The sequence below is a fragment of the Morus notabilis genome, unplaced genomic scaffold (genome assembly GCF_000414095.1).
Source record: "Morus notabilis unplaced genomic scaffold, ASM41409v2 Scaffold1725, whole genome shotgun sequence".
Lineage (NCBI taxonomy): Eukaryota > Viridiplantae > Streptophyta > Magnoliopsida > Rosales > Moraceae > Morus > Morus notabilis.
The window spans coordinates 67,705-88,879 of NW_010362632.1; the positions used below are offsets into that span (position 1 = coordinate 67,705).

General features: G+C 34.2%; 3 protein-coding genes and 1 long non-coding RNA gene across 7 annotated transcripts; all 4 read right to left on the minus strand.

Moving 5' to 3' along the window:
- Positions 1–245: 245 nt before the first annotated feature.
- On the minus strand, positions 246–4,755 carry LOC21387032. Of its 2 annotated transcripts, none has more exons than XM_024168528.1 (10): positions 4,667–4,755; positions 2,811–2,978; positions 2,543–2,626; positions 2,226–2,324; positions 1,988–2,092; positions 1,562–1,654; positions 1,336–1,479; positions 1,104–1,211; positions 823–874; positions 246–738 (listed from the first exon to the last, which is right to left on the minus strand). In XM_024168528.1, exons 1-10 carry the CDS (start codon positions 4,751–4,753, stop codon positions 704–706), a joined length of 975 nt encoding a protein of 324 aa, XP_024024296.1. In that variant the 5' UTR covers positions 4,754–4,755; the 3' UTR covers positions 246–703. The 2 variants fall into 2 exon arrangements, with proteins under 2 accessions (XP_024024296.1, XP_024024295.1); XM_024168527.1 differs by lacking the exon at positions 4,667–4,755 and adding an exon at positions 3,275–3,770.
- A 91-nt stretch (positions 4,756–4,846) lies between these two features.
- LOC21387033 (ankyrin repeat domain-containing protein EMB506, chloroplastic) lies at positions 4,847–7,475 on the minus strand. Of its 3 annotated transcripts, none has more exons than XM_024168531.1 (8): positions 7,229–7,475; positions 6,308–6,713; positions 6,133–6,212; positions 5,857–5,955; positions 5,648–5,746; positions 5,465–5,563; positions 5,254–5,352; positions 4,847–4,969 (listed from the first exon to the last, which is right to left on the minus strand). In XM_024168531.1, the coding sequence occupies exons 2-8, from the start codon at positions 6,708–6,710 to the stop codon at positions 4,865–4,867; spliced, it is 984 nt and encodes a 327-aa protein (XP_024024299.1). In that variant the 5' UTR covers positions 6,711–6,713; positions 7,229–7,475; the 3' UTR covers positions 4,847–4,864. The 3 variants fall into 3 exon arrangements, with proteins under 3 accessions (XP_024024299.1, XP_024024297.1, XP_024024298.1); XM_024168529.1 differs by having other exon boundaries at positions 6,130–6,212; XM_024168530.1 differs by having other exon boundaries at positions 6,130–6,212; positions 6,308–6,728.
- Positions 7,476–7,967: 492 nt separating this feature from the next.
- Positions 7,968–11,330, minus strand: LOC21387034 (xyloglucan glycosyltransferase 4). Its single transcript, XM_010102632.2, has 4 exons — positions 10,455–11,330; positions 10,046–10,354; positions 9,217–9,621; positions 7,968–8,873 (listed from the first exon to the last, which is right to left on the minus strand). Exons 1-4 carry the CDS (start codon positions 11,064–11,066, stop codon positions 8,226–8,228), a joined length of 1,974 nt encoding a protein of 657 aa, XP_010100934.1. The 5' UTR covers positions 11,067–11,330; the 3' UTR covers positions 7,968–8,225.
- An 8,335-nt stretch (positions 11,331–19,665) lies between these two features.
- On the minus strand, positions 19,666–21,169 carry LOC21387037. The gene is made up of 3 exons (XR_002902586.1): positions 20,545–21,169; positions 20,202–20,403; positions 19,666–20,033 (listed from the first exon to the last, which is right to left on the minus strand). It is a non-coding gene; the product is annotated as an uncharacterized LOC21387037 (long non-coding RNA).
- Between the last annotated feature and the right edge of the window lie 6 nt (positions 21,170–21,175).

Here is a 21,175-nt window from a genome sequence, read left to right on the forward strand (position 1 = left end):
AATAATATATGAGTCTTAACTTTTATCCAAATTGTTTTGTTTTCTTTTTTTTTTTTGTTCTTATATGTGTTTCTAACATTTTAAATAAGGTTTACCAAATTGATACATCAATTAGTATTAAGAAATTGCAATCAATGGAAATATACCAATTTACCTCCATGAGTTGGGAGAAAAGTATGATATCATAAAGTTGAGAAAAATGTTTGAGTAGCACTACTTTTTCTTTTTCAAGAAAGAATCCCAACTGTAATTAGCAGCGCAAATATTGAAACTACAATTATAATGCATGCACAAACAAAAATACCTACATACATTATACATAAACAAAAACTTGTTTTATGTTGCAGAATAATAAGAATCACAATCTCTTTCGTCAGTATGCTTCAGAGAGGTTCCTGTATGGAAAAACTGGTCAGCAGAAGGTTTGCTACATGCAAAGGGACAACCCTGCATCCTGCGTCGAGGGCATTGTTTAAGAGAAGTTCAATTCCAAATGCCTTTTCCGAAAGTGTTATATTACAGCCATAAATAAGCATAAAAAGTATTCATGTTTTCCTTTTTAAAAAAAAGTATTAATACATCAAGACCTTGTACCATAGTTGGATATTCTATACATCAGCTGAACAAAAAGATATTCACCCAAACCATTGTGCCCACAACCTATAAAGTATTAAGAATAAATAGCAGTTGGTAGAAACTTAAGTTACATCCTCTGACAATCCTCTTCTACTTGTCCATCTGCAGATGCATACCCTGATCTCATCAATTCTACTGAAATACAACATTAACAAAGATCGAATGAAGCTCAAACTAGGTGCTTACCCTTGAGATTTATAGCTCGGTTGGCTTCAGCATCAGCCTCAAAATTGAACTCCTGACAAATGAAAAGATATATTCCAGTTTAGGAAGAGAGTAAATTCTGAGTTTCTTATCTGCGATGACGCACTATGAATGTCATTGCAATGTTGTTTACCAACTATCATACTATACTCTGTCTTGTACCATATTAAGTTCTCAGAGTTTTACAACTATACAGAAGCTTTGGTTTTCTTGAGATTAACAGCAATAGAGCATAAATAATTGATAAATCTATATCCACACACCCTCAGAACATGATTGATCTGAAACGAAACAAACTTCTCCTTGAGCTCCCTTGCCTGTTCACACAAGTTAGCCATATTCTGGTTTTTGGTTTTCCATAGACCTGAAATCTGTTATATGAATAGTTATCATTAGAATCACAAACAAATTGTATCTCATCATTGAGAGATAATAGAGGCATTTAAAATGATAATGTGGATGATAAATTGATATTAGGGTACAAAATCAACAAACCTGCATACAGACAAGTTTAGAGTCGCCCTGAACGCGTATATGTTTGAACCCTTTCTTAAGGGCATGTTTCAATCCTAAAAGCACTGAGCAATATTCGGCCACGTTACATGTTGCCTTGCCAAGCCCTTGTCGTAGCCTCCAGATCTACAAAAAATAAGAGTTAATATGAAGCTATACTTCACAAAGAATAAATGTTAACAACCTCATATACAATCAAACTGCATACCGCACTTCCATCGTCAGCACGTAAGATAGCTCCAGCACCAGCTGGTCCAGGATTTCCTTTTGAAGCACCATCAAACTCGAGAGTACAGGAAGCCTGAGAAATGATGACATAAACAAGACATTCTCACAGTTCATTTTCCAGAATAATCATTAGTCTTTAACATGTTTTTGCTTCAAGAAAAACTAAAGATATCACATATCAATATGGAAGATTATCATATACACGAAAAGTGTTAACAACCGAGTAGGCATATACAAATTCGAGAACAAGTGTCATTCAAAAAGCATGATTTTTTAGATCTTTTATACATAGAACCTGGATTTCAGCCATAAACATGTATGTAATATCACATGTCGCATCAATAGAGTTTGTACTAAACATTAAAATCAATGACAGAACACCAAATATCTTCAGACAGCAACTTACACAACTTAGAGAAACTGTTTGAGTGTTAATGTAAGTCATCGAATCATCGAACTTGAAATTTTTATTTTGAGCAACTGTCAGTATCGAACTACCTACAACACTTTCCTGCAAAGAACAAGAGTCAAGAAGCACATCTTTAGTGCCACAACATGGTAATGCCAAATAGAGGATTCTGAACATGGGACATGGGAATATAAGTTTGTAAATGAGCAATAAATATCTTCAAACAGACACTTACACGACTATACGAAACTGTAGGAGTTACAACGGAAGTCATGGAACTATCTGATTTTAATTTTTTTTTAGGGCTTGTTAATGCACTACAGCCAGCCGTCTCCTGCAAAGCAAACAAAAATTGAGTCATCACCTGCCACAGAATCAGAATGACAAAGCCAACATAAAGGCATCTGGATCCAAAAGCTAATCTGATCAAATCTCAGTGACAATATAGGACCAAGCATAAAACAAATGACTATCCTTAACTACATTCCCAATGTTGATGTTGGAAAGACTATTTTCTCATATCAAAAACTTTATAAAGCATTGTAGACATACAGCAATTTCCATTAACTTAATGGCTTCCTGCCATCTCTCTGGTGAAGAGTCGTCAGATGCTTCTACTTCAAAGGATTCTGGTTCCTGAGAAAAAATAAAAAAAAAATAAAAAAAATAAATAAATCAGTTTCCTTTGCACCTAAGTCAGAATTTAGATTCGTTACTATCTCAAAGATATAGATTATGATTTTAAATCCCCACCAATATCTATGCCTAAGAACAAAACATCCAAGTTTAGAGAGTCTCGAGAGAAGCAATAGATTCAAACCTGGTAAGGACAAGCAACTAGTGACCCAAGTTTACCAAAAAGACCATCTTTAACATCATTGACGCATACAGAGTAACAAGCATTCTTAAGCCCGTGTGAGCAAAGGAAATCCTCAGCATCCTTGGGCATATTATAGCCCTTATACACACTGATTGAAGGATCACACGCCTACAACCAAACAATAAAACCTCATGCATATATAATTGAAAGTTCAACTATTATCAAACCAATGCAAGACGCAGGCTAATTATCATTTTTAAATGGTCACGGAAAAAAATCATTTTATAAAGGTGAGGGAAACTACAATCAAGAATTGCACAAACCCATATCGAAATCGATGATGAACATGCAAAAACAGGCCACAAATTAAAATGAAGGAAACCCAGAAGAAAAAATTTCGACTAAATCCGTCAAGTTTTATTTTTGAAAAATAAAAAAGAAAGGGTAGGGTAATGAAAAAGTACCGAAAATCCTGCTAGAGATTGGCAATCGCTTAAACTCTTATATATACCGATCATCTCTCCCTTCCTAACAAGATAAAATGCGTTGCTTTCTTCCTCCATTTTTAACTCTTCAAATTCAAAACAAGCGTGAGAATTACCCAAATGGAAGCCCTAATCTTTTGTATTCAAAATTTGAATTTTGAAGCAAAGAGAAGATGGGATGGCTGCCCAGAACCCAAAAACCTCCGATGGCTTTTCCTCTCCGATCACATGTCCAAACTCCAAGGGATTTAGCATAATTGAGGTCAAAGTGTGTTCCTTTTTTTACTTTAGAATACGCGATTATGTCGTGAGGTTGATTTTTTTCTCTCGTTTTGAACGTGTGTTGACCTGCTAATCTGAGAGGAGGACGACGACGCGTTCCGGCGGAGATTGGATGGCTGCGGTGGCACTTCGATACAGAGGGGGAAGAGAGTGAAGCGAGGGCATTTCGGTTTTCTGAATTATGACCTTTTTTAAAAATATTTACGGGAAAAAGTAATAATTATGGAATTTTTTTATTGCTCGAATTTATTCTAAAAAAAAAAGGAATTCTTTAAGTGTAAAAGAAAGTGTTATTTAAAGAATTAAAACATATTTGTAATATTATGTGAGAAAGGTAGAAAAAAACTAAGTGCTAAAAAATTAAACATATTTGTAATATTTTGTGAGAAAAGTAGCACAAATTAATTGTAGATATTCGTGTAATTATCTCATAAGACAAACATAATTTGAATGTTGGTAGATTCAAGCAATATTTGAACAATAATACATGATCCACAAACTATAGAAGGATATTAGGTGATAAAAATTTATTATTAAGTTAATAAATTGATAAAAGAAAAAAATAAAATATATTTAATGTTGATGTTTGTAATTATTTTGCGAAAGTTTTTAATATTTTACCCAATATTTTCTCCATATTTCTATGATATTTTCCGAAATTCTGTAAAAGAATACACTATAATTAACAATCCTACTGGAATCGGTATTCTTTGATATTATTTCAAAAACATTTATTTAATTTGGACAAATTTAAAAGAATTTATGGGGATCGTTTTTAATAGAAGAATAAAAAAATATATTTAAATAAGATAAGAACACATTTGAAAAGAAAAAATTTATTATGGGAAAATAGAAGAAGTATTTCAACATGCACATTTAGTAGTTAAATATTTAAAGATCGAAAAACATCCACCGTCGTTTTGGTCCAAATTAACAGAATTTTGAATTTTGACGAATAAAAGGAGAAATTACATGCAATTAATATTACAGATTAAAAAAACAACTCTTTTTAGTTTCTTTGAAAAAATAAACTCTTTTTGGTTGGAACTAACAGAATTATGAATATTGACAAACAAGAAGAGACGTTACATGAACAGAATGGAATGCAGCAAAACTGGCTTCACAAGATAGGATATTTCTCAGCGAACCAAAAGTCATTGCTGCAAATAGTTCCATTGCGAAAGAGGTTGAGATCAACTGGCCATGAGACAATCTACGTGGAAGAATGCTTAGACGATTCTAGAACATGTGCGATGAAGTTTGTCAGTTACAGCAAGAGCCCGCGCATCAAAGATCTCTATTTTCCGGCACAACCTTAAGTAAACGGGCAAGGTCATAAGAATTGAAATCTTTGCCATAACAAAAGGCCAGATCCAGAGGTGTTTTTCCATCCTGAAGACAGTAAACCAACAATCTTAAGATATCTTTTTTAAGTAAAACAGAGTTTTCGATGCACTAAAAAACTTCAAAAAAACAAAAAAAAGTCTATTGTATCATGCAGTTGAAATCTGGATTCCTTGCATGTTCATCTTCACAATGTAGCTCAATTTAATCAATGATCTTTCTTGAAACAGATTTAATTGGATTCTATCCGAGCTCTAAATTAATTCACGAGCACTTTGATCCAAATCGCAAATGCAAAACTAATGTATGATTCTACTGTTCTACAAGGTTACCTTGTTTCTTCTGTTCTTATCTGCGCCGTTCAGTAATAAAACCTTCACTATATCTCTATTTCTACTCTGCACAGCAACGTGCAATGGAGTCCACCCCTCCTGAAAGATACCAATAGTCAACAAGCAGAAAAAGAAAAAGAAAAAGAAAAAACATATGAACTGTATACAGGTATTATACGGGGTAAGGCGCAAACTTTAAAGCAGTACTCACATTATCTGCAACATTGAGATCAACCTTGTATTTAAGTAATAACTTCACAGTGTGCATGGCACCAACTTGAATAGCATAATGAAGAGGTGTAGCACCATCCTGTTACAGTGATAAAATCCTTAAACATTTTAAACAGGAAAAAAAATGAAAGGAGAAATTAATAATAAAAAGGTTTAAGCTCACCCTATCTTTGACATGAGGACTCGCACCTTTTCTCAAAAGATGGCTGGTAACAACATCCTTTCTGCCGATAATTGCTGTGTGAAGGGCGGTTAGTCCGTCCTGTTTCAGAATAATCCATGAGATCACTATTCAAATTTCCAGGTGTTTCAGTGAAAATCAAACGGTATGAAAACAACTACTAGTAGAATTGAGACACAGATTATGCTTGCCTGATCAATAACATTGATATCTATGCCTTGTTCAAGTAGTTTGTCCATGAAAGGAATTTGTCCTGATAGTGCAAGAGCATGGAGCGGATTCCATTTTGCCTAAATAATTAAGTATTCAGTATTAAGAAACCACGTGTTTTAACTTTAATGTATAGCCAATATGCATAAACAAGTGAAAGTTAGTTCAATAGATAGCTGACTACTGCTTTCGGCTACACAAAACTCAGAATCAAAAGAAAGGAAGATGGCAAGAATTCAAATATTTTCAATAACTACTGTCGATATTTTTCCCAAATCGGGAGTTGCAGACTTCTGCAAGATTGCCCTTTCTTCTGGTCCTAAAAGCTGTTCAACCTCTGAAAAACAGAGAAGACTGATAAGTGACCTCATGTGAACAAAAAAAGTTATAAATTGACTAATAGCAATGATTTTGAAATTTTGGCCATATAACCTTTTACAAGTTCCTCTTTATACTTGTCCTTCTGAGACTTCTGAACACTAGCAGCTGCAGGAGCTTCCTTCTCTTCTTCCCAGTCACTTTCAATGTCCAAGTCATTCTCTTCCACGTCCTCATCGTCTTCGTCATATTCACTGCCACTGCCATCGTCAGGATCTTCCCAAGTTCCCTGATGGGTTTGCAACGACGATACTTTGTTTGACTCCGCGACAAGAGTTCGAATGCTCGAGTGCTTTTCAGTCAGATGGAAACCAAATCTTCTCCACTTTGGACTGTATTCTTGCGAGATATTGGTATTATATCTAGATGTTGATGCAGCAATATCTCCAGCGACAACAGCAAAACATAAAGGAAGCTGATTCAGTGTATAAGCGGCCGTAGCCCATGAGACCACCATTGTCTGCGTATCACACAACTGTTAACAAGTTAATGAATTTCATATCAATCCACTTGATGAGATAAAATAAGAGGATAACATCCAAATCCAATTATTATTGATCAATGTCTCTTTATCACTCCAAGTCCTCCCTAATCTGCTTCCTAAATATTCATGGCACAATGCAATGCTTTGTCTTAGACATTTTGACAAACACTTGGTGTGCAAAGCGCTACTCATTTCAAGTTTAAAAAATAAGAATAATGAAAATAAAATTGAACGTTAACATGTGCTACCGATTGAAAACTATATCACCCAATGGATGCAATGTTGACATATCCATGGGATTAATTCTAAATAACACAATACATAAAACAAATTGGAAGGAAACTTTCTCCAAGTACTTTAAAAGACCCTGGTCATCCCAGGTTTTCTGAGAAACCAAACACCAGCCTTTAAGTGACACTATGAATTAGAGATAACGAACAAAGGGAAGGAGACGAATCCATTAATGGGCAAAGATCGGATATATATTTGACCTGAGACACAGCGAAGATGGTGCTTCTGAAGAAGCGTACACGGTAGTACGTCTCCGATAAACCTTCGTAATCGTCTGATGGTAAACAACAATATCTAACTTGAAGTACAAAACAAACAAAACAAAACAAAAACAAACAGAGGTGATGTCGTGTGAATGTCTAGATTTTGCCGTCGTTGATTCGTTTATGGGGATATGTCCTGTCGTCTACTGACGAAATTCAGTTCGAGTTTCGCACGTTTTCAGAATCGGTTTTAGATTTTTAAAATAATCTCATTTTTTTTAATTTCATTCGCTTTATATTTAAGTTTTCAATTTAAATTAAAATTTAATATTTTTTAAAAATTTTTAACTGTGACAAAAAATATTAGATATAACATTTTCTCATAGTTTTATATTATAAAAATCTGAAAATTTAAATAAATGAAATGAGGCCATGAATCTTAACCATGTTCTAGCTGTTGTTTTTCTCCTCCATGTAAGTTGTCGTTTATACCTACAAACTACATGTCGTTTTTATACAAACGACAAGTAGTTGGTAGTTACAGTAGTTGCTGCCATTTTATTCAAAATTCACGTGTAGTCTAGTTTGTCATTTTTGGAGGATGCCTTGTGCTTGTGTTGTGAAACTCGTAAGCAACCGGAAAATGCAATATTCATGGTATAATACTAGAGTCAAAAGAGAGGGAAAAAACAAAAAAACAAAAACAAAACAAAAATGAAAGAATAACTGGTTTCTTTATACTGCGATAGTCATTATTATGAATATACTGATCACATATGAAATTGTACAATATTCAACTTAGTTCGCATCTCTTATGATTTCCTTACACATTCAAGTAGTAAATAACTCAACCTGTGATAAAATCTAGTTCCAGCCCAAGCTCATTAGGCAGCAAAGAGCTGGAAAATCTGTTTGTAAGTTCAACATATATAGCTGTCAGAAACTCAAAAAAAAAAAAAAAAATTACAAGTAAACAAATTCTCACTCATTGATTTCAGCTAATCTGCTCTCCTATTAAGTCCAACCCCATAACAAGAAACGACAATCCCTGGAAAAGCAAGAAATAGAAGTGGAGTCCATGAGCAGATAAAAGGCTCCTGGCTGAGGCAGTGAGTAAAAGAAAAGCAAGTGCAAGCTCCTTCTTATAGAGCTTATTGGCCTTTTTCTTAGAAGCCACTTGTACTACTATTTCTTGCTCTTTTAGTTTACTTAGCAGTTCTAAACCCGATTCGGAATACCTCCTCAAGATCTTCTCTTCGTTGGAGGACTTCGATTCCCTCTCCACGAGGGCTAATAAATCCGACTCAGATGATCTTCCCGTCTTCTTTGTCACCACCCACTCGTAAGCACTTCCGAGCTGAAATAGCCCGGAGACCATGGCATTGAATTTTGTGACTGACATTGTGTTCTCAAACAAGAGGTATGGGACCAGGAAAGGGAAGGATTTTGGTGCTGGGAGAATGTTCAAAAGGGACATACATATGGGCACATAGCAAATCACCCAAAGAGGCAGTTCAGCCTCAGGAATGAACATGGTCAATGGAAGTATAATACAAAACAATGTGAATGAGTAAAAGGGCAGTATTAACTTCCTCAGAAGAAAGAAGAGAAATATCAAGTTAGCCTTCTTCCACACTGATGTCTGCACATACAAAAATTCAACTGTCTTAGACAACTTTCAAGTATAACATTGCAGTTATTGCATTCAAATATAACAATAGGTGGAATTTAGTGTGAATCATAGGGCCAGTTTGGTATTTCTTTTTGGCGGTCTCAATAGACGTGATATTAGTATTGTTAGTCCTTAAACTATGAGAATCGTGTCACTTTGATCTTGAACTTTTTTTCTCTACAGATTACTCTCTGAATTTTTATTTTTTGACAGTTTTAGTACTTAACACTAAAATTGACAAAAAAATTTCTGAAATTTAACAAGATAATCACCGTTTTTTAAAACTAAGTCGTATATAATAGAGAAATCGTACCTTGGAAGTTATGATAGAAGGAAGGCATAATCTGAAGAGCTGCATTGGGCCAGAGTGCCATCTATGTTGCTGCTTCTTGTAAGCTTCATAAGACTCTGGCAATTCACAGAGAACTTTGACATCATTAAGAAAGACAAACTTCCATCCATTTAAATGAGCTCGAACCGCGATGTCCATGTCCTCAACCGTTGTCCTCTCAAGCCAACCTCCTGATTCCTCCAAGGCCTTGATCCTCCAAACTCCTGCAGTTCCATTGAACCCAAAGAAGTTGAGGAAAACACCATTCACTTGCTGTTCCACTTCAAAGTGGAAGCAAAGGTTGATGTTCTGAAGCCTTGTCAGCAAGTTCTCATCCTTGTTCACAAACGACCACCGTGCCTGGACTAGTCCCACATCAGGTTTCCCCTGCATCAAATTTCAGTTTCAGGAATGTTAATTATATTGACATTAATTAAACTTCGCCAAGAAAATCACTTTCTCCATAATCACTTCATTGGTACTTTAGGACTTTTAGTTAATAACTTTAACTGCACTAATAAAATCACTTTCTCCAACTGGGTGTTTTTTTTTTTTTTTTTTTTTTGGGAACAAAATCATTTCTTGGCTATTTGAGGACTGTTAGTTAATAACATTAGTTTCACTAATAAAATCACTTTCTCTAGCTGTTTTTTTTTTTATATTAAGAAAATGACTAAGAACTAACTTTTTTTTTCCTGACCAAGGGACTCACTTTCTCCAGCTGGTTGTCTCTCCCTTTTCTTTTTTTTTTTTTTTTTGAAAATGACTAAGAACTAACTCTCACTATCTCTGACTGGGTATGATGGATCACCTTGAAGTGAGGAATAGTCTGTTTAAGGAAATCAGAGTTAGGCTGGAAATCTGCATCAAATATGGTGACAAACTCATAGTCCTTGACATAATCACAGGCCATGGCTGACTTAAGGTTGCCAGCTTTATACCCAGTTCTGATCAATCTATGTCTGTACACAATATTAACCCCTTTCTGACTCCATGAAGACACTTCTTCCTTTATCAAAAGCTGCACACTTCTATCACTTGAATCGTCCAAAACTTGGATTAGAATCCTGTCTCTTGGCCAATCCAGCTGACAAGCTGCTGCTATTGATTGTGCATACACCTATATATATATATATTATAATTCACACAAACACAAATTATTTGAAAAGTTTAAAGGAAACAAAAATTTATTAATATCTTTATATAGTTTGTTTTGTTACCTCTCTCTCATTGCACATGGGAATTTGAACAAGGACTTTTGGGAAGCTTGAAGGGTCTTCAATGTCATAGCCTTCTGGCTCTGCTGTTGGCTTCAACTTCTTGTATTTGATCCAGAAACATCCAACACAAAGGACTAACCGGTCGAGCGACTGGATCAAGAACAAGACAGTGCAGAATTTGGATAACATGATCACCAAAGGAGCAACATAATCAACCCTGAAAGAAATCCAAGCCATATAAGACCACTGAACAAGGCCTTGGACTTCCCATGGCTGGATCAGATTCAGATTCCACTTCTTGAAATGGGCAATCACTTCCACAACCAAAGCCACTATTGACAGAACAAGAAAGGCCTTGATGAATCTGTAGAGCCTGCCTTTGCTTTTCGTCTCTTCATCGCTTATATCCTTCAAGGCAATGCGCTTCTTGGCCGAGACAAACATGGTCTTGAGAGCCATTGTCAGCCATGAAACGCAAGCCAGAGTTCTCTGGATTTTGAGGAGAAGAACCCACGTGAGTCGTTTGGGACTCACCGCCTTTTGTTTCTCCAGAAAAAGAGTTGATGAGCTCACAGGCTTCTCAACTGTAATCACAACTGTGTTTGGAGCCATTTTTTCTTTTTCTTTTTCTTTTTCTGGGAATCCAAACAGAAGAAGCAGTGGAATGATAGGTGGTGAGTACTCAGATGTCGGATCTTCACTCCATAATACAACAGAAAGTGATGGAAGGAAAAGCTACTCAAAAGGATCAATTTTTTTTTTTTTTTTTTTTTGGGTTATATAATTTGTTTGTGAAATCTGGATCTTTGGAATCAGAAACTTCGTACGTGAAGGTTTGAGAGTTGAGAATTGAAGTCAAACTATAGGCCACCCTCACACTCTCCTCTCAGCTATATAAATAAATGAAAAGAGAACAGAGTTTAAGTTTTTTTTTTTTTTTGGTTTTTTATTCTTTGGTAATAATTGGAGTTAGTTCACTTGTTTTCTTATACGTTTCTTAATTAGCCAATGATCAGGTGGAAATGCATCAATACAAGCCTAATCAACTTGATTGATGGCAATGAGGCTTCAACATGCTCAAATCTTGGTTCAAAACTCTGGTTAAGATTTAAGTCACATTTAGAGTAAGAATTCGTGTTATAATTTGTGACGTACTACAATATTTTCTCTCATTAAAAATACATATAAAATGAAAATAATTGTAAACCTATGAACTAAACATTCACTTACAAAAATTGAGAAAATGACAACTAGGCCACAACCCAAAATTGCAAGAGAACCCCACAAAATGTTCCACTTGTCTGCTAGTTTGGGCACCGTGCATTACTGCTAAGGTCTTTTCTTCTTTCATCTTTTTCACCCAAAATTCCTTTTCTGAATGGTTAAACTTTTTGACTAGTCCATCATAACATCTTTCATATTCATGCAATTTGTCATTAATACGGGATCTACTTTTTATATTTAAATAATTGTTAGTTTAGCCGTCGCTTTGCAAGATTTTGGATGCGTAAGCAGTGGGAAAATAACAGAAACTCAATCTCTAGCTGGTTGTTTTTTTGTGAATCATGTGTACTTGGAAAAAGATAGTTTTTTTTTTTTTTTTCTTAACACTTTGGAGGTTTTAGATAAAAAAGAAAGAGAGTAGAGTTCTAAGAATGTGTGTGTGTGAGAGAGAGAGAAAGAGAGCTAGTTAATCAAACAAAAAGTACTGCCAGAATTCACATTTTATTTTATATTCAGAAACAATTTGTTTTCCTGTATTCTGACCTTTACTATATAAGGAAAAGAGGTGCATATGAAACAAATGTACTGAAAACTTATTATTTTAGTCACCGTACTGCTTTAATTAAGAATTACAAATATAAGCAACGTCAAACTAAGCACATATTTAAAAAGATTGTTTTGTACATTGAAGCTCAAGTACTACCTTGCCAGCTGCTTCTTTCTTTTTTTTTTCTCTTTTTTTTTTTTAATTTTATACCTTCTGCTTCTGAGTATATTCCTAATTCCCATCACACTCTAGAAGCACAACCATGTTCTTTATAGCTTCAACTTTACCTTTCTAAAAAGTGCTTTTGGGTTTACCCTCCACAACCAGAAGCCATTCAAGCCAACCAACCTTCTTTCTCTTTCTCCTTCTTTTACTTTTTTTTTTTTTTTTTTTTGTGATTTTTGTATGATTATATAAAATCCCAACAGGATTTTGAAAAAAGAGCAAAGTTGGCTCTTCACATGAGAAACAAAAAGCAGATCTATGATTTATTTGCTTCACCTCAACTTTGATACAAAACTAGGCCGAGGACTATGATGATCTGACAAAATGGCCCATGTAAGCCATGTTGACAGTTTTCACTCGTACGTACACACCATTATTGCCTTTGGTGAGCATTATGTATGAGTCCTATATATGACCATGCCGTGCACATAATATAGTCTCAGGAAAGATCTTCTAGATTTAGGAAATCTCAGGCATTATTTTAGCTAATAATTTCTTCTTTTACACGAAGCTTAAAACATAAAAAATGCTTGGAGGCCGGTATTAAAATAGGTCATACTTTTATCTCTCATGTCGCAGAACTCACTTTTTATAAGTGATTGATGTTTAACACTTCTGGTATCTTATAGCATTGTTTTTAAAATTATTATCAAATCTGCTTCCAAAACTTGGCTCACTAGAGCAATAAATTAGTTCCTTGATTTTCTTGGTTTAAAATTCATTAAATTAGGATTAAGGGTAGAGAGCCCTCAAATAGTTTCCAACATTTTTTTGGCATAGTTTACAAATTCAGTTCTTTTCACTTTTTTTTTTTTTCTCAGAAGAACCATGGGAAACTCATGTTTAGGGACTAGCATTTAATGTGGTTAGGTTTCTCATTTCCTATTGTTGAGAGCCCATGTGAGCCGCACCTCTCAAACACATTTCCGGTGGAAGTCCAATAAATGAAGAACTCCTGATGATTTTGTGTCAGTTAATACAGTTAATTTAATCCACACAAAATATGTTAAAGATCTATACTCATCATGAGGTTATCTTTTTTTTTTTTTTTCTTTCAGATGAAAGTATGTAGCAACTTGTGCATTAATAATACACCAGAAACTTCTATGTGGGTTCAGGTTAATTAACAAACTGTATAATCTGTACTTGAAGATGAATATTAATATTAGAGAAAACGTTACTTTAGCTTACCATTAAATGCATTGTCTGTGAATTATATTTGTTCAGCACAGAGTACTTTTTATCTTCCCATGATTACAAGACAACAGAAAATGGTTGTCATGGATGTGACTTTGTATGGTAAGATGCTTCACACATGTTATATCTCTACAACATGATCATGACGATGGTTTTGCCAAAATAAATTCAAGGATTTACCATCACAGACTTCCCATTATTGGATAGTCCCTGTGTGTATCTGCAAGATTTTTAATACAAGTGAGAAACATCCTGTCCTAAAAACCTGTCAATCAAAAAGTACAGACTTCAATGAATGGAGTTCTATATCTTTATATATATATATATATATATCTATTTTTACATGTATATAAAAAGGGGTATGGGAACATTTAAAATAGTGAAAATATGGATAAGAATTTTTTTTTTTTTCTTGTGTCACTTTTCCTAGAAAAATGAGGTTTAAAAACAAATGGGGTTTGCTTGTTTGTGTGGCTGGATGGGCATTGTGTCCCAGCAACCAAGCAGTGAAACCCCAAGCCCCCCCAACCGGCAAAGTCCAACTAGCAGCTGAGGATATGCCAGATTACTTGCATCTCAAAGAGTGACTTTGTCTTTGGCGTTGGCAGACTCACATGTGACTTCACTAATAAATATTACAAGTATCCCCATGTGATCAGCTACCCTGAACATGGCTGTACACATCAATTTAGATTAATAATATCAGCTAGTTTCATTTCACTTGACTAAGCTGATTTTGTTATTGGTCGATTTTGTTGACAATTTTTTTTTTTTTTTTAAATATTGAATCTTGTTTATATATTGTATACAATATTATACATGGTAGTATTCCTATTTGTTGTTTTCCTTCATTTCTTTCTCCTTCCTTGAATATTGGCATTATTTGCATTGACCATCTGGAACCCAAGTGCCGGTAAATCCACTGCAAGCACATCAAAACTTCCTACTTCCATTGGTTTTTCACCAACACTTGTGTAATCTACAATGACCATTCTCTGCATGTGGCTAGAAGAAGGCATGATCACAAAAGTTTTGAGAGATGATGATGTCATGTTGGGAATCACTCGTTTAAAAAACGAGTGGCGATTTTTAAATTCGGTGGTGCCTGACACCGCTACCCACAACATACAGTGTAACAAGTGTTCTACACGAGATCAATATGTTATGTATAGTGGTGCGAGGTAATACTGATGCTTTATTATTATTATTATTATTTTCAAAAAAACTTTAAACTGGTAGATGTCGAGTTACTAATTATGGTTACATCTTCATGGAAAAAACAGCTAATACACCAACCTATATGCTCCAAGTATATGTAGAGGGTTAAAAACTTCCATATGGTTTACTAAACTCATATAGCAAGCTCAGTGCTACCATATATGACACAAAAAGTTTTCTAAAACAAGAGAAAAGGCAGCAAGCACCATATTTGTAATGGACATGCCTTTTAAGATTAATCCATAAAAATCTTAGGTCTAATACTAAATAGGGCCCTACTTAATGGGCCAAGCCATCCAAGGAGAACCATATCTACCGAACACTTCCTATCCAAAACTCAATAAATTGGCAAGACAAACGCTCCAAGAGGGTCATTCTCCATTAAAAAAAAAAAAAAAAAATCTCTCTTTCTTTTTTGCCAAGATGTCATTATCATGATTTAGATACAAACCCATTGGCTGAATTATCTATGTCACCCCTTGCCGACACATATTAGTAAAATACACTACACAGTACACGTATAATTAGTGATTTTACCCACCAAACAGTTTTTTATACTGTTTGTCTTCATATTACTGTTTGCCTCGACCAAAAGACTGTGATATAAGCCATAACAAGAGAAACAAACAACCCATGAAGGGTCCAAGAAAGTTTGGCATTTGGCAGACATGGAATTGGGAGAAGGATTACTATGACAAAAGTCAGGAGAATGTGAGAGTGTCTGAGACTTTTATAAAAGATTCTAGCACTTGTCCCTTTGGTGAAACGTCCATTTTTTCCCTTTTTTTTCCCGTTTCTTTTTATGCAAATCGAGGTTTGGACATGTTGGGTAAGTGCATCAAATTATTTTTGGATAAGTTATTATTTTGTGTTTTTAGATAAATTACTATTTTGCATTTTTAAACAAAAATTATTTTATGGCTCATTAAGAATCTATAAATAAATGCTTTGTGTAGAGTTTTATGTGGTGAGAAAAGTAGAGAAAAAATGAGTGTCTCTTTGAGAGAGAGAGAAAGTTGATTAGAGAGATGAGTAAAAGTGTAAGGTTTTGGATTGAGAAAATTGTTGAGTGTGTAATTCTAAAATTATTAGTAAATTGTCTCTCTAATATACATAAAAAAAATGTTCTAAACCATTTAAATCCTCGTATTCTATTATGTTATTTTTATTTCAATTTATTTTTCTAATACATAGGTATAAATATAAGGACGTGTTTTTTCCTAATAAGACCAATGATTTAATGCATATGGACCATGATGTGACCAGCTTTTATGATTAGTATGTATCAGCAATTTAATGGCTGTCCAAATACCACTATTTGTCTTTCTTGCTAGCTATATCAATATTTTAGGGGAATAAACTTCATTACAGGTTTCTATCAATATTTTTTGATTACAGGTTTCTATTGTTATGCTTCTCTGAGTTCCTTAAAGTCAGGTTGAGCACCTGAACACTTTCAAGACCTTGATGGAATTTTAGAATAATAGAATAAGGTTGTCACATGAACATAAGTGAAGCATTGCCCAACAGAGGAAAAAGCTTGGGACGTTTGGAAGAGGGATTCGTATCATGATTCGAATCATAGTTCGTGGCTCGTTACAGTATTTTCTCTCATAAAAAAACACACGTAAAACGAGAATAGTTCTGAATTATGGTTCTTAATCCAAGAACCAAATGTTTTGATTCCATCCCAAAAAGACAACTGAATAAAATACGCGAAAATCTTCTTGGAATTTGAGCTTTAGGAATTTATGTGTTCAATTTCAACAAAACATGCAACAGATCTCTCAACACCAGAGTATATAAATATATAGGTGGTCATCTTTGGAATATTTAAGTGGGTGCATACAATCTATATGACTTAGGCCTTGTGGAAGTGTGTCCGTAGATTTGTTTAGGGACTACTCCAAGTAAGAGTCTAAAAGAATAATATTCGGACGGATTCTCGAGTCTTATCTCGGTTTAAAGGGTTAATTGTGCTTCTTCGATAAATTAGATTGATTTTTCTAATTTTATTTTATTTTATTTTGATTGTCAAAAGTTTTGTGATTTTGTGCATTTGATTTCATGTATTTAGTTTTCTGTTTTTGATGGTTAGTCTATATAAATTGGCTACAAGCTATTCATGCTCGATTTTGTGCATTTGATTTCATGTATTTAGTTTTCTATTTTGATTGTGTAATTTGTCTATATAAATTGGTTACATTATTACAAGGTACAAGCTATTCATGCTCGATTAATGACTATGGAATATAATTTCAATATTATTCTCCCTCTTGATTGCTTCTTCCTCTTCTCTCCCAATTCTTCCTAATTTCTTCTTCTTTTTCTCACATTTTCTTCCCTATTGTTCTACGTCAATTGATATGAATTCTTTGTTCTCTCACTAAATCTCCTATTCTCACTTACCTCTTTAGTTCTACATAATTGTGTCAACTGCTACATCAAGTAGCTTATAAATTAGGGGCAACTTGTTAAAGGGATGAGAGTTTAAGGTATTAGAATGTAATTTAATTGTCTTGGGCCTCTACTGCATAGTCAATTAATCTACAAGTTCTTCAATGAACCATTGTTGTCTCTCCCAACAACCACACATGAGTCTGACTAATTGTTTGTCCCCAACATTATCAATTGGCCAGATGGAAACTCTCTGTCACAACTCACAATCACCGCCCGGGTAGAGTTCATAACGTTACTTTTGGCCGTCAAACACTGACTAATTAGATCATAATTATTTGATTTACTCTTATTATTAGTTTACTAATTCATCCTAAAAGTTTAAGTTATTAAGAGGTGGGCCAATAATAATTTTATATTTTAATACTCTCCCTCACGTGTGAGCTGGACAATGGACATGGGTAAATTAATTGAAAAGCTTAACACGTGAATATTTAAGCCTGAGATAACCCAACATGTGATGACAATTTAAATGTGGATAAATAGTGTAATTACGGGAATTTAAACTTAAAATTTCTCGCTCTGATATCATGTTAGTTTATCAATTTATTTTAAAAATTTAAGCTATTAAAAGGTAAGTCAACAATAATTTTTATATTTTTGACGGGAAGAAGCTTTATGTGAACACAAACGGAGAGAAATTAATAAAAATTCTATAAGTTTATTAACCTTTTTGGTTTTCAGTCAATGATGAAATACTGAAGGGGTTGGCAAGAGGTTCCTCATTCATGCACATCGCGTGGAAAAAGCTTTAGCTGTAGAAAAGCAGCCATTCACCAATCACTTAGCAAGCCACTGTAAAAAATACAAAAAGCAGCTAAACACCTTCTATCATTATCATTAATCTCTTCATTTATGTTTTTTTAATTGTGATCTTAATCTTTGATTGAACGAGTTCAATCCTTATAATTGATAATGATACGTACTTATCCATTGAATTACAAAGCCACAGCCGTCTAGAATCTGCAGCCGGAAATGGATTCTTCTGGTACTTCAAATTTTTAGTATTTCACCAATGAAAGTGTATGCTTCATTGTAGTGACTACTGACCTAAATATCCCGACTCAGGTTGAATCAGACCCTATCGCTTCCCGAACCCTCGCATCTTAAACATTTTCCAGGAGGAATAGGAATTGCATATCTGATGGTAAAGGCTGGAAGCTTTTTTAATGGGCTTTTTCTTTTACTAGAGCCAAAAGGAGAAAAGAAATGAATATGAGTCTAGATTTTTATCTCTTATTCTTGATCAGTGTTATTTTAATCAAATAATTATATTAGTCAAAAGAGTATTAATTAAAAGTAAGAGATAAAAATCAAGACTAATACACTCTTTAATGATAAATTCAGTAATTTTCCTGAGCTAAAATAATGCTTAATAAAATATGATTTTCCTTTTGATTTTTCAAGTAGTAGCTGGTAGCATTTCTCCTGCAATATTTTAAAGCTGATAGTTCAGTTCAATAAATAACCTAACTAGCAATTTGATAACTTGCAACGTCCAAGGTGATGTAGCTTTCGAAGTTTATGGTTGTAAATCTCAACCAAACCAAAGGTCGGATCAGGCCGGCCGAGCCATTCTCTGCATTTAGGTTCTTGACTATCCTAAGATTGATTCTTTCATTGTTTAGAAAAAGTTTTATCTGTTTCCCTGTATATTGGAAGAGGATGCCACTTGAATATCTATCCCGGGAGAAGTACATAGCACTCGTCAAGTACGTTTTTATATACCAGGAAAATTCTTGCTAAAATGAATAAACCAAAAACAAAAAAACTTTTGGCATCCATTGAGTAGAGAGTCGAGCATAGTTCAACCAAAACACTTGATAGGGAAAACAAAAAAATTATATATATATATATATATAGGAATTGTCTCCAGTTCAGTACCGAACTAAAGTGACACTTGTATATTTCTTAAAACGTGTATTATTTCTCTTTTAAATGTGTATATTTTCACTTAAAACGTGTACATTTCCTTTTATGATAAAATATACAATATATACATGTTTTAAGAAAAAATATACACGTTTTAAAAAAAATACATATTTTAATAAAAAAAGATATACGAGTGCCGCTTCAGTCCGGTACACCGAAAACTTGGCCTATATATATATATATATATATAAATATATATATAATCAAGAGAATGGCAGAGAGCAATGTTGTGAGCCATGCATGTGGTTCATGTGAGAAATACCCAATGCAAAATAGAGAAAAAAAAATAGAAGAGGGAAGAAGAGAGAAACGGAGGCTAGGTTTTCACATTATTGCAATTTGCTTAACAAAAATACATTTAAAAAAAAAAAAGGAAGGTTCTATAGAGCCCCAAGCAAATAATAAAAGGCCAATTAATTTATCCTTATAAATAAAGAAAAATAAATAGACATAATAATCCTAATAATTCGTAACAGTACTTCAGGCCTAATCCTGCCAATCCAAGATTAATCCCAGCAATGCAATTAAGAGGGCTTAGCTTTGTTACTGTAGTTAATTCTAACGAGCTTGTATGATAATGCTTGATATGGTTGTAAAAGAGCATTCATGAAACTACTCTGCCCTCTAACTCTAATATTATTAATGTCTTGTTCCAAATTTAGACTCTCAATTTCCATGTTCTTCAACGCACGCTTCACCTTGTGCTTCCAACATTTTTGACGATTTAATCGGCAGCACCTCACACTCCTTCTCCATCTTTGTACATTCTCAGAAAAGTCCTATTTATATAATATTAACCAAAGGGAAAAATTAAAAAGTTACTCAAATCCAGAGAAAAACCATCATGATTAATATTATGGTTGAATTGTTTGATTGTTTCAGTGCAGTAAGCATATTGATTTGGGTGGAATTAAATTTAACGAAGGATTTGTAATTTTAGTACATACCTTAATAAATTTGGAGTCGTGATCAGATGATGATGCTATATAAATAGTATGCCGGCGAATAAATATGCGTCCGACCGCATCTTTAACGCTCAACGGTGACTTACTAATGTCAAATATAAAGTTCTTATTCACATCCTTAAGGTTGTGTAATTATATTGCATAGCAGTGAATAACTGAAATCCTTATGGAAGATCAAAATATTCTGCATAAAACCACAAGGCGGAATTTATGTAAGCACACAAGAGATGTCTGATGCTAAGATCAGATATTAATACGAGAGAAACATCAGATTAGAAGAAAAATATAATAATTACTATAACAATAATGATTACAAAACATATACCTGCTTGGCCTCGGGCTCGCATTGAACAGCCATTCTCACATCTTTACGATATTGATTGGTTTTGGCAAATAATTTCTCCAATATGTGCAACCAATGAGCATTAACAGGTTGGATTTGACGGTGTGAACAAGAGAATTGCACACGCAATAAATTATTTGATCTGGGCAGAGAAAATAAAGGGTATTCATTGTCCATGAACTCTGCAAAACGCAAGTTTGGAGCATCAATCACGGTGTCCTCGTTGAAGCCTTTGCAATATCTGATGACTAATTTACGCAGGCTTGGGCTACAAATCTTTATAGCTTCATTGTTAGCATTATGAAGGGAGTGGAGATCCAAATTCTCGAGGGAAACAAACCTAGAAACCATAGTTTGAAGCCAATACTTATTTGGAAATTCGATCTCGCTCAATTGTAGTTGCTCCAAACTCTTGTCACAAGCAGCTAAAGTAATCTCAGGCCTGATCTCTGAAAATCTAGTGCCAGAAAACGAGAAATTGCGGAGATTCCGTGCATGTATATTAACTCTTTTGAGATAACTACAGGAACGGACCTCAATGCTTGTGATCCAAACTAGACCTGAAACTTCAAGAGTTGGCGGACCGTCGCATACGATGAGACTCAAGCTCTTG

Coding starts and splice junctions, on each gene's coding strand:
- LOC21387032 (XM_024168527.1), bottom strand. CDS start 3,373: ATGGAGGAAGAAAGCAACGCATTTTATCTTGTTAGGAAGGGAGAGATG. Junction 2,325..2,542: donor TTAAGTTAATGGAAATTGCT/GTATGTCTACAA, acceptor TTTGCTTTGCAG/GAGACGGCTGGCTGTAGTGC. Junction 1,655..1,987: donor AAACAGTTTCTCTAAGTTGT/GTAAGTTGCTGT, acceptor ATCATTTCTCAG/GCTTCCTGTACTCTCGAGTT.
- LOC21387033 (XM_024168529.1), bottom strand. CDS start 6,710: ATGGTGGTCTCATGGGCTACGGCCGCTTATACACTGAATCAGCTTCCT. Junction 5,747..5,856: donor ATATCAATGTTATTGATCAG/GCAAGCATAATC, acceptor ATTCTGAAACAG/GACGGACTAACCGCCCTTCA. Junction 5,564..5,647: donor GTCCTCATGTCAAAGATAGG/GTGAGCTTAAAC, acceptor TCACTGTAACAG/GATGGTGCTACACCTCTTCA.
- LOC21387034 (XM_010102632.2), bottom strand. CDS start 11,066: ATGGCTCCAAACACAGTTGTGATTACAGTTGAGAAGCCTGTGAGCTCA. Junction 10,355..10,454: donor CCATGTGCAATGAGAGAGAG/GTAACAAAACAA, acceptor ATATATATATAG/GTGTATGCACAATCAATAGC. Junction 8,874..9,216: donor CTTCTATCATAACTTCCAAG/GTACGATTTCTC, acceptor TTGTATGTGCAG/ACATCAGTGTGGAAGAAGGC.